The 11,961-nt window shown below is 42.7% G+C and overlaps 3 protein-coding genes across 8 annotated transcripts in view; all 3 read left to right on the forward strand.

Moving 5' to 3' along the window:
• Positions 1 to 281: 281 nt before the first annotated feature.
• On the forward strand, positions 282 to 6,027 carry LOC102309088 (zinc transporter ZIP3). 6 transcript variants are annotated; one of them, XM_005923441.2, is made up of 3 exons: positions 282 to 409; positions 3,046 to 3,355; positions 3,652 to 6,027. In XM_005923441.2, exons 2-3 carry the CDS (start codon positions 3,149 to 3,151, stop codon positions 4,396 to 4,398), a joined length of 954 nt encoding a protein of 317 aa, XP_005923503.1. In that variant the 5' UTR covers positions 282 to 409; positions 3,046 to 3,148; the 3' UTR covers positions 4,399 to 6,027. The 6 variants fall into 6 exon arrangements, with proteins under 6 accessions (XP_005923503.1, XP_014189398.1, XP_005923504.1 ...); XM_014333912.2 differs by having other exon boundaries at positions 289 to 409; positions 3,010 to 3,355; XM_005923442.2 differs by having other exon boundaries at positions 289 to 409; positions 3,049 to 3,355.
• Positions 6,028 to 7,178: 1,151 nt separating this feature from the next.
• LOC121814764 lies at positions 7,179 to 8,455 on the forward strand. The gene is made up of 3 exons (XM_042222225.1): positions 7,179 to 7,297; positions 7,471 to 7,757; positions 7,884 to 8,455. Exons 1-3 carry the CDS (start codon positions 7,288 to 7,290, stop codon positions 8,211 to 8,213), a joined length of 627 nt encoding a protein of 208 aa, XP_042078159.1. The 5' UTR covers positions 7,179 to 7,287; the 3' UTR covers positions 8,214 to 8,455.
• A 2,516-nt stretch (positions 8,456 to 10,971) lies between these two features.
• Positions 10,972 to 11,961, forward strand: part of LOC102308784 (excitatory amino acid transporter 5) — a 20,817-nt gene continuing 19,827 nt past the window's right edge. Inside the window, exon 1 of the mRNA XM_005923440.3 lies at positions 10,972 to 11,277. Coding sequence (XP_005923502.1) covers positions 11,029 to 11,277 — 249 coding nt within the window. The 5' untranslated portion in view covers positions 10,972 to 11,028. The remainder of the gene's footprint in view (positions 11,278 to 11,961) is intronic.

Raw genomic sequence — 11,961 nt, forward strand, 5'->3', positions numbered from 1 at the left:
CTACTTATAAACACACACTCTCACACATAAAGTAACTCCACCAGAGTGCCAATTTCGGCTCACTTTTGCCCGTCCAGGCCCGGGTAAAGGAGCAGGGTTGGAATTGTGACATTAAAAAAAACAATAATTGCTAAAAGAAATTTAATTTGTAGTTCTAAATAAACTCAATGCATTTAGGACGTTTTTTACTCACCTTATGTCTCTACCACGATGTTATTTTTCTCTCCAACATCGTAGGTTACAATTACATTAGCATGACCAATTATGCAAATTAGGCGATGACGTCATTTGGCGACTTCTAGCGACTTTTAGGACAGCCAATAGCGATTTTCCTTACTGAGGAGTTGGCAACACTGACGCGGAAGTATTATTGTGCACCTGCAGTAGATGAGAGCGGATGTTCTAACAGGTAAACACGGTGTTTGGGTGATATTTGCGGTTTATCTTGTTGTTTCGGAGCTAAAGCCGCTGTTAAGCGTGAACAGCAAAGGAAAACAACTGCTTTCCCTACCTGAGCGCCATACCGGTTTGTTAGCCTCTTTAGCCCCCCATGAACAAATGACAGAAAGCTAATGCTAGCGTCAAGTTAGCCGCTGTTAGACAGTATTCGCACGGAAACAGTGCGGTTATTTGCCTTGTGCAAACTTTCATTTTTGTTCTATACACTTGATGAAGTGGGACCAAAGACGTGATTACAAGTTGTGACGCTGAATTACAATAATAAATACAAATTGATTAGACTGTCAGGCGTAAAGGAGGACCCAGTTGTCTTATTATGAAATTACCCACCGGAAGTAGCATGTATTCCCGCTTGGTGGTTTGACATGTTTTTCTCCCGCGTCATAAATATAACAAATACAAAACGGATAAAACCAGTGGGGCAGAAAACCGGTGAATGGGGTAATCTCCACAATGGGAGAGCTCGCGGTGTTTGTGTTCTGACTAAAGGTAGTAACTGTGTCAAAGGCGACAACAACGCGTTTTAATGGCTGCCACAAACTAATGAAAATCCACCTTCTGATTACATATGACAATACAAATGACCTAACATTCAGATCATTTTTCCCTCAGTAACAGTTTTTCCGAAACGCTATATTTAAGTTTGTAAATTCGATATTTGATAATAGTTAATGTATTAATAGCACGAGTGGTGTCTAAACTCAGGTGTTGCTTTAGGTGACCTGCAAAGCCACTGTTTCATATTTGCTATTTGGTGTTAAGGCGACAACTCAGGTGATAATTCTCATTGAGATTGAGATTAAAAAGTAAAACATGTGGCCAAGAGTGCAGCAGGAATGGCGACAAATGTAACAAAGCAGTTCTATGGAAGGATTTTAGGAACCCAAATAGGGCTGAATTAAAATTAATGTAGAATACAAAGTAGGTACAATATTACAGTCTTTCAAAACAGGTTATTTCTTTGTTTCACATATATAACCCCTTTGTAAATCCTGTTGATGTCAGCCTGTATACCAAAATAAGTAATAATACAGCATTAAACATAGAAAACGTATAGAAATGTCAGCAATACTTTTGTGACAGACAGTCACGTTTTTGGCACAGCGCCGGTGATCCAGATTAACTGGTGAGGATAAAACGGGTGTATCATACACCTGATGTTTTAGGAGGAAATAATGACAAACCAGGAAATAAACTCCAAAGGCACCAAAAAGGCATTTAACTGTTGGCATTGTCTCACAAAAGAACAATGCAGACTCTAACAAACCAACCAGATTAAGCTGTGATACATCTGCACCTGGATTCATCCAACCAGATTTTAGCCAGAGACTTCCTGTTCCATGTTCAGTACATAAGAGATGGCCTCTGCAGCTGTTTTTTGTGTTGCTCCATTACAAAGAAACTCTCAAGTAAATTAAATTTCAGTTTTATTTTCACTGTACTATACTTCTGATTAGTTTACTGGTAGTGTAAGTTGTGGTGTACATAAAGTGTTCGAAAGTTAATATAAGATTTGATATAAGAGTTAAAATTATATTAATATGCAAAAATATCGACTTCCATGTGGTGGTAATGCATAAACTCTATATTTTTATATGTTCCCCATAATATATATGGTATAATTACATACATTCTTTACTCATTTAGAAGTACAGATACTTACAGATTTTTTTAAACTGGTAGTTTGTTTACTCAAAAGTGAAAAATACGGCTCTGAATGTATTTAAGCTGTGAAATTAAAAAGCAGGTCTTTGAAGGACTTTTCTGTTTTTGTGCAAATCTAACTGAACCTCATGTCATAACAATATAATAGTAAAGTAGTATTAATACACGTGAACAGGAGCATTTATTTAAATTCTAATCATTCTAATGAATGTACTCCGCTAGAACACGTGGCTGACTTTGTCTGAACACCTGAACAGAAAAATTAGCATTGTTCTATAAATGATGCATAACTTATTTAAAATGCTTTGAAATGGTGGATTTAATGTTGTACTAATAATGACAAGATTGGACCTGCTGACATTTTGTTTATTTCATGGTTTCTTTGTAAGGGAGCGGTACAAAGAACAACTGCAGAGCTCATCTCTGATGATTGAAACAGGAAGTCTCTGGCTAAAAGCTGGTCAGAATGAAACCAGGTGCCATGGAAAATAATGATGGAAATGAGAACATTTACTGAATTCAATGCCGGTTAACCTGTAACTTCATCTTGCTCAGGGGCTCTGGCTTTGACCTCTGACCTTCCTCTATAAAATGTCAAACTTCTGTATTGCTTTTTAAAAGAAAATCCAAACCTAAAGATGAGAAGTTATTTTATAATAGTTTGCTGTTAGTAACATGTTTAATTCGTCTCTGTTTAGCTGACTTAATGTTACATGAATGTCCTGATACTAAACTGACTCATTGAACTAAAGAAAGAAAGATGAACACGCCAATTAAGGTATAAGAAAGATGTGAATATATATGGGGGATATTTGTTCGTCAGAATCTTTAGATGCATTTTTCCAGCACAGACCAGTGCAACATGTGTTTATTTCTTGTGTTTAGACCAACATCTGCCTGTGTCTCCTCCACTAAAACCAGCAGAGATGTCCCAGCAGCTCCAGTAAAGCCCATCAGAAGCAGCAGACAGGAGATGACTTTGTGTTCACCGCTCCGTTCGCTCTAGTGTCTCTGAAGCATCAGGATGCAGATCCTGGTGGCCAAGCTGCTTGGCCTGCTGGGCTTGTTCGGCCTTATGCTGGCTGGTGTGCTGGTCCCAGTACGTCTCCTGCTCGTTGACTGTGATAGAGCACAGAGATACAGGAGGCCATTGTCTCTGTGCAATTCATTTGGAGGGGGCGTGTTCCTCGCAACATGCTTCAATGCTCTGCTTCCTACTGTCAGAGATAAGGTAAACACACATCCTCTCACCTTGCACACATACTTTGCATTCTTAAAAGTGAAGCCAAACTTCCCAGATGAGTTCATGGGCTCAGTCTCTACTTTCAAGTCTTAGTCTGATTAAACAAAACACAAAGTTCATTTTGTAACTTATGTTCTCACCAGAGCAAAGACTTTGCTTTGATGGTTTGTGTTGTCGTTGGTATTTCATAGCAGCTGCTCCCTCAGGATGTCCTGTTTCAGAATACTAAGATAACGATGAAGTTTTATCTGCTTATTGTTGTGGTTTTCGTTTTGCGCCTTCAGGTGGTCGATGTGTTCCAGCAGCTGAAGATCAGCAGCGATTATCCTCTGGCTGAAACAATGATGATGCTCGGCTTTTTCCTCACCGTCTTTATAGAGCAGGCTGTCCTCACCTTCAGGAAGGAGAAGCCATCCTTCATCGACCTCGAGACTTTCAACGCCGGCGGCTCCGAGGCCGGCAGCGACTCTGAGTATGATACCCCTTTTATCTCCTCAGCACGGGGCTCACCGAGCAACGGCGGTCACCGCTCCCACGGCCACCACCACGGACACTTCAACCCGGCCGAGCTGGCGGGGGCGGGGCCTCTGCGGCTGGTCAGCTTGGTCCTCGCTCTGTCCGCACACTCCGCATTCGAGGGCCTGGCGCTCGGCCTGCAGGAGGACGGGGCCAAGCTGGGCAGTCTCTTTCTGGGCGTGGCTGTGCATGAGACACTGGCAGCCATCGCCCTTGGGGTGAGCGTAGCTAAGGCATCTCTCGGCATGAAGGACGCCACCAAGCTGGGTGTGACAGTCAGCATGATGATTCCGCTGGGCATGGTGGTGGGAATGGGCATCGAGTCGGCCCAGACGCTGGCGGGCAGCATAGTGTCCGTGGTGCTGCAGGGACTCGCTGCCGGAACCTTCCTGTTTGTTACCTTCTTTGAGATCCTCACCCGGGAGCTGGAGGAGAAACAGGACCGGCTGCTCAAAGTGCTTTTCCTCATCATCGGCTACGCCGCACTCGCTGCTCTCGTCTTCATCAAGTGGTGACAGACACCCAGCGATGCCAAACTACACTAAGAGTTCACTTTAATGAAGCAATCAGTTGTGGGAGGCGGGAACATGTGGCGTTTCTATTTGCAGTTTTAAACAGGAAATTACTCTAAAATCAGACTTTTGCCCCTGAAGGACGGATGAGTTCATTTATGTGTTTAATAACTAATATCTGTAAGTGGCTGCAGTGAGACTGCTGCTGCTGCTGCTGCACATCTGGAGCTGTAATATAAGGACACTTCAAATTTCCTTACAGCTACTTTATAGTCTATAACAAACCATTTATGATATTTGTAGGCTGCTTGGAGATGCTAAACAAAGGGGCTTAAAATGTTTTTAACTTATTTTTATAAACCTTTCCGTTACAGTGATTGAATCTCGCATTAGAAACTGCAGGTTGAAGGGGGCGACTGCTACATAGGGCTAGCGCTGCATTCACATATATGTGTGGGGTAACCAAAAAGTTCCAGGAATGAGCCCCTAAAAATAAAAAGCCGTCACTGATTTACATGTAAGGTCATCTTCTCGGGCACTTCTAGACCATTTTCAAGGCAGCAGCTATTTTTAGATTGCTTCATGAAAGCCCTGCTAGGTCCTGTTGTACTAAGCTTCCTCTGTCTCCTTCACTGTGTCGACATAAGCCTGAACTGTTTTTAATTTGTGGGAAGATGAAAAGTGCAAATCTGGTGGTCTGTTAATGTGGAAAAAGGGGTCAGAACAGGGCTTCCAGCAAGACATCTAAAAATAGCTGCTCTGCTAAACACTACCTGGATGTGTCTGAGATGATGACATTGACCAAGAGATTGTTTCATATTAAACATGGTCGGGTTGTTTTTATTTTATAGACTCGTTCTCGGGCCTTTTTGGTCATACCTCATAAGGTAGTATGTAATACCTGACTTCTCAGGATTCCATCTCACTGATATTGTTCCTAACATCTAGCATCCTCCCAGTTTTAGGTCATTTGTTTCTACATAGTTTCAGGCCTAAACGTCAGTTTTTATTTATTAGAGACAGGAGTGGTTCTTACGTTTATGAAACACGCTACATCCTGGACGTTTCTTCTCCAAACTCCGAGTGAAGTCGATTCTTGCCGCTCCACCTATCTGTAAATTGCGAGAGATTCAGGTTTTCATACAAACTGGGAGACCAACTCAAACATTTGGATGTCAAGAAGACGACAGAGGTGCAGTATCAGCGCGCGGGGATGTTACTGATGATGCAAGCCGAACACGTCCATGTTTATAGTTTTATTTACTATTCGTCTACTCAGTAACAAGCTAAAGCCTTTAGCTTAGAGGACTCAGAAACGGAATCAGATTTGTCCTGCTGCCCTAGCCTAGAGCTGTGAGCCAAAGGTGAATCCCAGATATTTTCTGTTAGTTTGTCAAAGCTCTTCAGTTTCTCTTCTGTTTTTACATTCCTGCTGTATTCTCAGAAATGCCCACACAAACACACTGGAGCCTTTTAGCTGCTTTTTCTTTCTTCGTGTGTTCATATTGAGATCTGGATCAGGTTTGTATTTATGATTGTTTTTGCCATCTTGTCTTGATGTCATTAATATGTTTTGCAAGGTGATTTTTTTGTGTGTGTATTAGTTGGAAATAAACTGATTACTATCTGATACATCCATTTACGGCTTTGTGTTTGTTGTTTCACTCAGACTGTAGACTGAACTTAGCCTAGGGCCTGTGCTATGAACCAGGTTTGGCATACCCAGGATATCACCACCATACGGTTTGCTGATAGCAGAGTCAAAAACAAAGAGGTTAAATGCATAATACATGACAAAAGCAGCGCAGCTGCACAGAACAAAAAAACTGGCTTAGAAATTGTAAACTTTTTGAAGGACATGAGTAGACAAAGGTTAAAGAGGAAATCAGGTGACTGCAGTCATGAAAAACAAAGGACTGGCCTGTAAAACCTTCAGTGCACCCTTACTGCTTCCATGGGAAGTAGAGAGCAAATAGCAGCACGATGCTGCTAATCAAATACATTCGATAACTGATCATCAGCGAGCATGAAAGCAAAAGTTTTGCCAGTTTGCTGGTCTGGAGCATTCAGGTGTGTGTTAACACATCGCCAGGAGTAGATGTAAATTCAGCCATAGCTCAGGCCGTGCAATGCTCAGAGAAACTGCAAAACATGGAAGAGCTGCATCTCAAACTCCACAGGTTAGGGTAGGGTAATCGCTTAGGTTGCATCTGAACAAACACAAGATTTCTGGAACAATTTCCTTGTTACAGAAGACCAAAGTGATGTTTGGCTATAATGCAAAAACACCGCATTTGATGAAAACCAAACACAGCGTATGAGCACAAACACCTGCACGTTGACAGTTGGTATGAGGTGCAATATCCTCTTAAGTTTATTGTACTAAGAGGATATTGCCTATCAGATAGGTGGGTGATTTGATCTTGTTTTGCAGTATACTGCGAAGCCATCCCTTTCACCTCCTGCATCTTTGCTAGTGTGGACCCAGAGCGTTTTCAGACGAAACTGCCATTTTCAAATCTATCTGGGCTAGTGTGGACGTAGCCTTAGCCAACCCGTCAAGCTTTCTGACAAAAGTCACACTTTTCGAAAACTTCGGCTTAACGCTTTGGTAAAAGAGTGCTGATGCTGACAGGATGGGAGCTAAACAACTGAAACAGGTCTAACCAGTGTGACTTTTTCCCTTCTCTTGTGTAACTACATTGTGAAATAAAAGAAAAGAAGACTCATCTAAGGTGTTATAACATGAAGTGAAAATGTGTTAAATTACACCACAGTTTACAAAACACCCACTCACCAAAACTGTGAATGCAGTATCAGTCTGACATTCTTAACCTTTGAAGAAGCTTCCTGCTGTGTGACTGTGCTGCAGCGTCCGAGTGATACGTTGAGATGGAATCAGGTAAAAATGTCTTTATATTTCAATCTGCTCACTGAAAAACTGCAAAAACCCTCAAAACAGACAAAAAGAAAATAACTGTCAAAACATGAAGTGGCTGTTTCGGTTATAAATGTGTTGTAACGTAGTTGCAAATGTGAATTTCGGTTAATTCTGTTTAAAATTCTCCCCCACAGTTAATAACATTGATGTCTATGAATACCTGTGGGTCAGTAACCAGGACATTGCTGAGCACACGCTGCATACACCGTGTCTACAGCACATGCAGCTTGGAGACCTGCAGGCAGACAACTATGTCAAATTCATAATCCAAGACATCAACTATCTGGTGGTGGCCACAGACATGTTGGATGAGATGAGAAACAAAGTCGAGGTCCCCCAGGACCTCCACGATTTCATGGAGGATAGGTGTGAAAGCTACAAGACGTATGCTGAAAGCACGTTAAAGGAATTTAACCTCAATGTAAGAAACCTTCTGCAACCTCCTTTGACATTTCTCTATTTAACTGGAATGTTACTGTTTTGAAGTCATTGCTACAATTTATATTTAACCTGTGTCAATAATTAAATCTACTTGTCACAACCACACAGTGTGTCAAACATTAACCCAACCCCTGCCATGAAAAAGTACTTGTCTGATTACAAAGACATCATGGAGAATCAGGATCCCATTTACTTCGCCGTGGCTCTGCTTCCCTGCTCCAGGCTGTGGCTGTGGCTAGCCAATCAGCTCAACGAGAACTGCTGCAGCGCATACTTCACCTGGAAGATGTCCAACATGTGCGGCCACCCAGAACAGCACTTTAAAGCGCTGCTCAACAAGTATCTGACCACACCAGAACAGAAGGAACTGGCAAACAAACTCTTCCGCCAGCAAATGAACAACGAGCATGACGTTTGTGCGTCTTCACTTGAATGAAACAGGAGCAGTTAATAATAAACCTTCTTGCTTTCAACTGGTTAGAGTTAATGTGTCTCTACTGCCCTCTGCTTTTCATGTCTAACATAGTGCATGTGAAGAACATACTCTTCTTCACCAGTTCTGCACTGCAATAAAAACTGAGCTTTGTTCAGTCGGTGCCTTTAGATTCTTATTGCTGTTTCTCACTTAAAGCAAAATGTCTGTCCATCTATAAAATGTCCTTTATGGCCGTTACAGCGGGAAGTACGCTGTTAACATCTTTGTATTGTTAACATTTTGTCTCTGAATTAATGTAATACTCACTGTGCTTGTTCTTGTGTATTAACTAAAGTACAGTCAAATTTTTATTATATAGCATGTTTCAAGATAAATATCACGAACTGCTTCACAACAAAAATGGTAGAACATCAAAACAGAAAAAGTCACCAAGAAGCAAGTTCTTTCTTTTTCTTTTCTTTTCTTTTTTTTTTTGCCTGTCCCGTTTGGCTCTTTTGCATCAGAATTGTTGTCTAAAGGCGAAGAAAGATACCCAACGGATTTACTTTACCAAATTGACCATCCCAGCCTTGCCATAATGGTCTATGTGATTCACCTTTTATTGTTTATTTTATTTATTTTTTTAATTTTCACTTTTCAATTTTCACAGACTTCAATGAGGAAAAGAAAAGGGAGAAATGAAGAGGGGGAAAAAACAGCGGAGAAGAGGGACGGGGGTAAAGGGCAAAAAACAAAAACCAACTAAATAAGCAGACAAAACATACATAAATCAATCACGTGGATCACCTGTTGAGAAAGAAAAAAGAGAAAACAAGCAGAAAAAATAGAGCAACATAATAAACAACATCACAATGATATATGGGAATATGACAGTAAATATTAAATATTAAACATTATTGTGCAGCACATAAGATCAACACAACACAGTGTGCTTTGAGGTAGGAGCCAAAAAGGGTGTAGTTTGTGGGTGTGATCACCCGTGTGTACACCTGTGAGCATGGACGCGCTTGTTTTTTTTTAAAAGGTTCCTTCATGTAATGATCTGCTAGAGGGTGTGGGGGGGCCACAGCCCCGTCCTCCAGGGCATGAAGCAGGTATGGAGGAGATCAAAACTCCAGACATCCAGAGGCCCCCAGAACACAAGAGACCAAGGAAGACCAACAGAGGGGCAGCGCGCCACTGTCCCAGAAAGAGCTGAGGAGAGTCCCAGATGAGGGCTCACTCAGCAGCCGCGGAGCAGAAGCCAGGGGGAGTTGCAGTGACGCGCCCGTGAGCTCCGCCGGCAGCCAGCTGTGCCTGAGTGACCGAGCCCCAGGCCGAGAGGCCGGGGGCACCCCACCTCCGAAGTGGCCCGAGCGAGCCCCAGGCTCCAGGCCCCGATAAGCGGCCGCCAAGGAGTGAGCCGGTGTGTACCTGGACGCCCATCCCCGGACACAAAGAACCACCAACGCACCGAGCACTGAGGGAGTCCGCCACTGGCAGGGGAAGTGGTGGTAGGGGGAGATAGGCCTCCAAACCTTGGAGGGCCTGAGATGTCCCCAGAGAGGTGGCGCCTGACACCCAACCTGACATATAGACACAGACATACAGGCACACACAGATACAAACATCCATTCCCACCCTCATGCTCTCATATGCACTTACTCCACACTCAACCAACGTGGAGACAGACATAAAGAGACGCTGTACACACGATCACACTCCCCAAGCGTACTCTACAAACCGGGTCTAGGTACCCTTGCCCCTGGAGGGGGGGAACTGCACCCAGACCCAGGTGGTGTTACCCTTTTCCCTGCGGTGGGGAGAGGCAGACCGCCCCGACTCCGCAGCAGCAGGGAGGCCCCACACTCCAGACCGCAGTCGGACGGCCAACTCCTCCTCCTAGCCCCCCCGCTCCAGCAGGTCGCAGCTAACCAAGAAGCAAGTTTAAAAGATGACTTTTTAGCTGCTTTTAAAAGCAATCAGCAAGTTTCATAGAAGCTCAGAGAGAGATCAGGGCCCACTGCTGTTCTCAGCTCAACCCTTAAAACCACAGACTGCAGGTCCTGCTACTGGAAAAACATCTCCCAGTTTACTCTCATGGGGATTCTACATAATCTAAACTCCAAGAGCTCCAAATAAAAAACTGCAAAAGCACACAAACTTTGAGAACAGTGTTTGTTTGTTTTTTCTTTCTTCACAACGTGATGCTTGGCTTAAACTTCAGCACTTAAAAGCATTGGGTTGCTGCCATGTGATTGGCTGATTAGATGTTTGCTAATAAAGTGGCCTCCTGTCTTAAGACAAAATGAAGCCTCTTGATTTATAAATGTGTTCGAAAGATTTGGGCCTTAAAAAAAACGTAGGTGCATGTGAATGTTAAACGTCCGACCAAAGAAATCGAGACTGAACTCTGGAGTAAATATAGTTGTTAATGAAGATTCATTGACCAACAGGTTCATTAACATTTCCTCCCGTCACGTGCAGTCACCCTGACCCTGATTTGAGACTTCAAAGTGAAAGCTTATTGAGAGTCCAGCAGCTTTTCCTAAAGCTGAAGGTTCCTCTGACCCATGCTCACCCAGACTCTTTTGCCAAAAGGTGTAAAACCGAAACAACAACAACACGATTGAGTCTAGCAGCAGGACCAGATGCCAAAGGCCTGTGATATTTCCTCCACCTCTTTAAGCCTCTTAGTCCTGTAAGTCTGCCTGGCTGTCTGCAGAGCTACCTTGGTGCTGATCAGTGATCATTTAATCCTTTAGTGGAAAGGGTTGGGTCTCACAGGTTTGTCTGCCTGCCAGCCACACATATAAACACTCAGATCTTCACAGGTATGGAGGAACTTCTGTTACCGAACGTTGAGGAGGAGGTGCGCTCTGACAACAGCTCGTACGCGCCTGGAAATGCAGAGAAGACGATGGGGGACCAAATGAAGACTTTCCTCCTGAAGACAGTGAAGGGGGACCTGAGGACGGTGAAGAATTTCTTTAAGAGGAATGGGCTGCTCACGCTGTCAGTCATCTCTGTGATCACCGGCTGCACGCTAGGCTTTATGTTGAGAGGAAGTCAGATGTCTACACAGGTACTGTTCACCTTACAGCAAACAGCATGCCATTAAACTCTCAGCTTCATATTTACATCACGTCATTATGTCGACCGGACTTCTTTCCTTCAAACATCCTGTTAAGTCACCTTCAGTGGTGCTGCCAGGAGCTCACCTTTAAGCTCCTGTATTGATACTGTCCAACACTTTTCCTGTTAATTACTTCTCTCAGCTTTCTGCTCAGTAGCTGCCTTTAAACACTCTGTTAGGATGTAAAATTTCAGCTTCTATGTTTACATTTTCCTGTGAAGCTGAAGGTAATATTTAAAATAACCTAAAGCTTTGTGTTGATATTTTTATTTCAAATGTCTTTACGTTGCTTCGTGCCTCGATTTATTGCGATATATCTTTTTAAATTTAAATTTCAGCTTCTGTGTTGATTACTTTTTTTTGGTTTGTTTGGTTGGTTTTGGGGGTTTTTTTCTGTTTATTTTATATATTTTTTGTGGAAATAAGTAAAAAGTATGCAAAACACACAGTAGCAGAGAGGGACGGAAGAGTTACCAAATTAACAACATATTATAACATAAAAAAGAAGAAAAATCAAAAAACTGAAAAAAAACTGCTGAACTTTTGATATTTTAATACAAAGGTTCGAGTCTTCTCCTCCACTTCTCCTAAACTCCAGTGGAGGAGTTCAAGTATCTCGGGGTCTTGTTCTCG

Source organism: Haplochromis burtoni, unplaced genomic scaffold, assembly GCF_018398535.1.
Source record: "Haplochromis burtoni strain Fernald_Lab_line unplaced genomic scaffold, NCSU_Asbu1 Contig_5, whole genome shotgun sequence".
Lineage (NCBI taxonomy): Eukaryota > Metazoa > Chordata > Actinopteri > Cichliformes > Cichlidae > Haplochromis > Haplochromis burtoni.

Excerpts from the sequence above, each read along its gene's own strand:
- LOC102309088 (XM_005923441.2), top strand. The coding sequence starts at position 3,149 with ATGCAGATCCTGGTGGCCAAGCTGCTTGGCCTGCTGGGCTTGTTCGGC. Across the intron at positions 3,356-3,651 it reads TTCCTACTGTCAGAGATAAG|GTGGTCGATGTGTTCCAGCA; the intron begins GTAAACACACAT and ends TTGCGCCTTCAG.
- LOC121814764 (XM_042222225.1), top strand. Across the intron at positions 7,758-7,883 it reads TAAAGGAATTTAACCTCAAT|AGTGTGTCAAACATTAACCC; the intron begins GTAAGAAACCTT and ends TCACAACCACAC.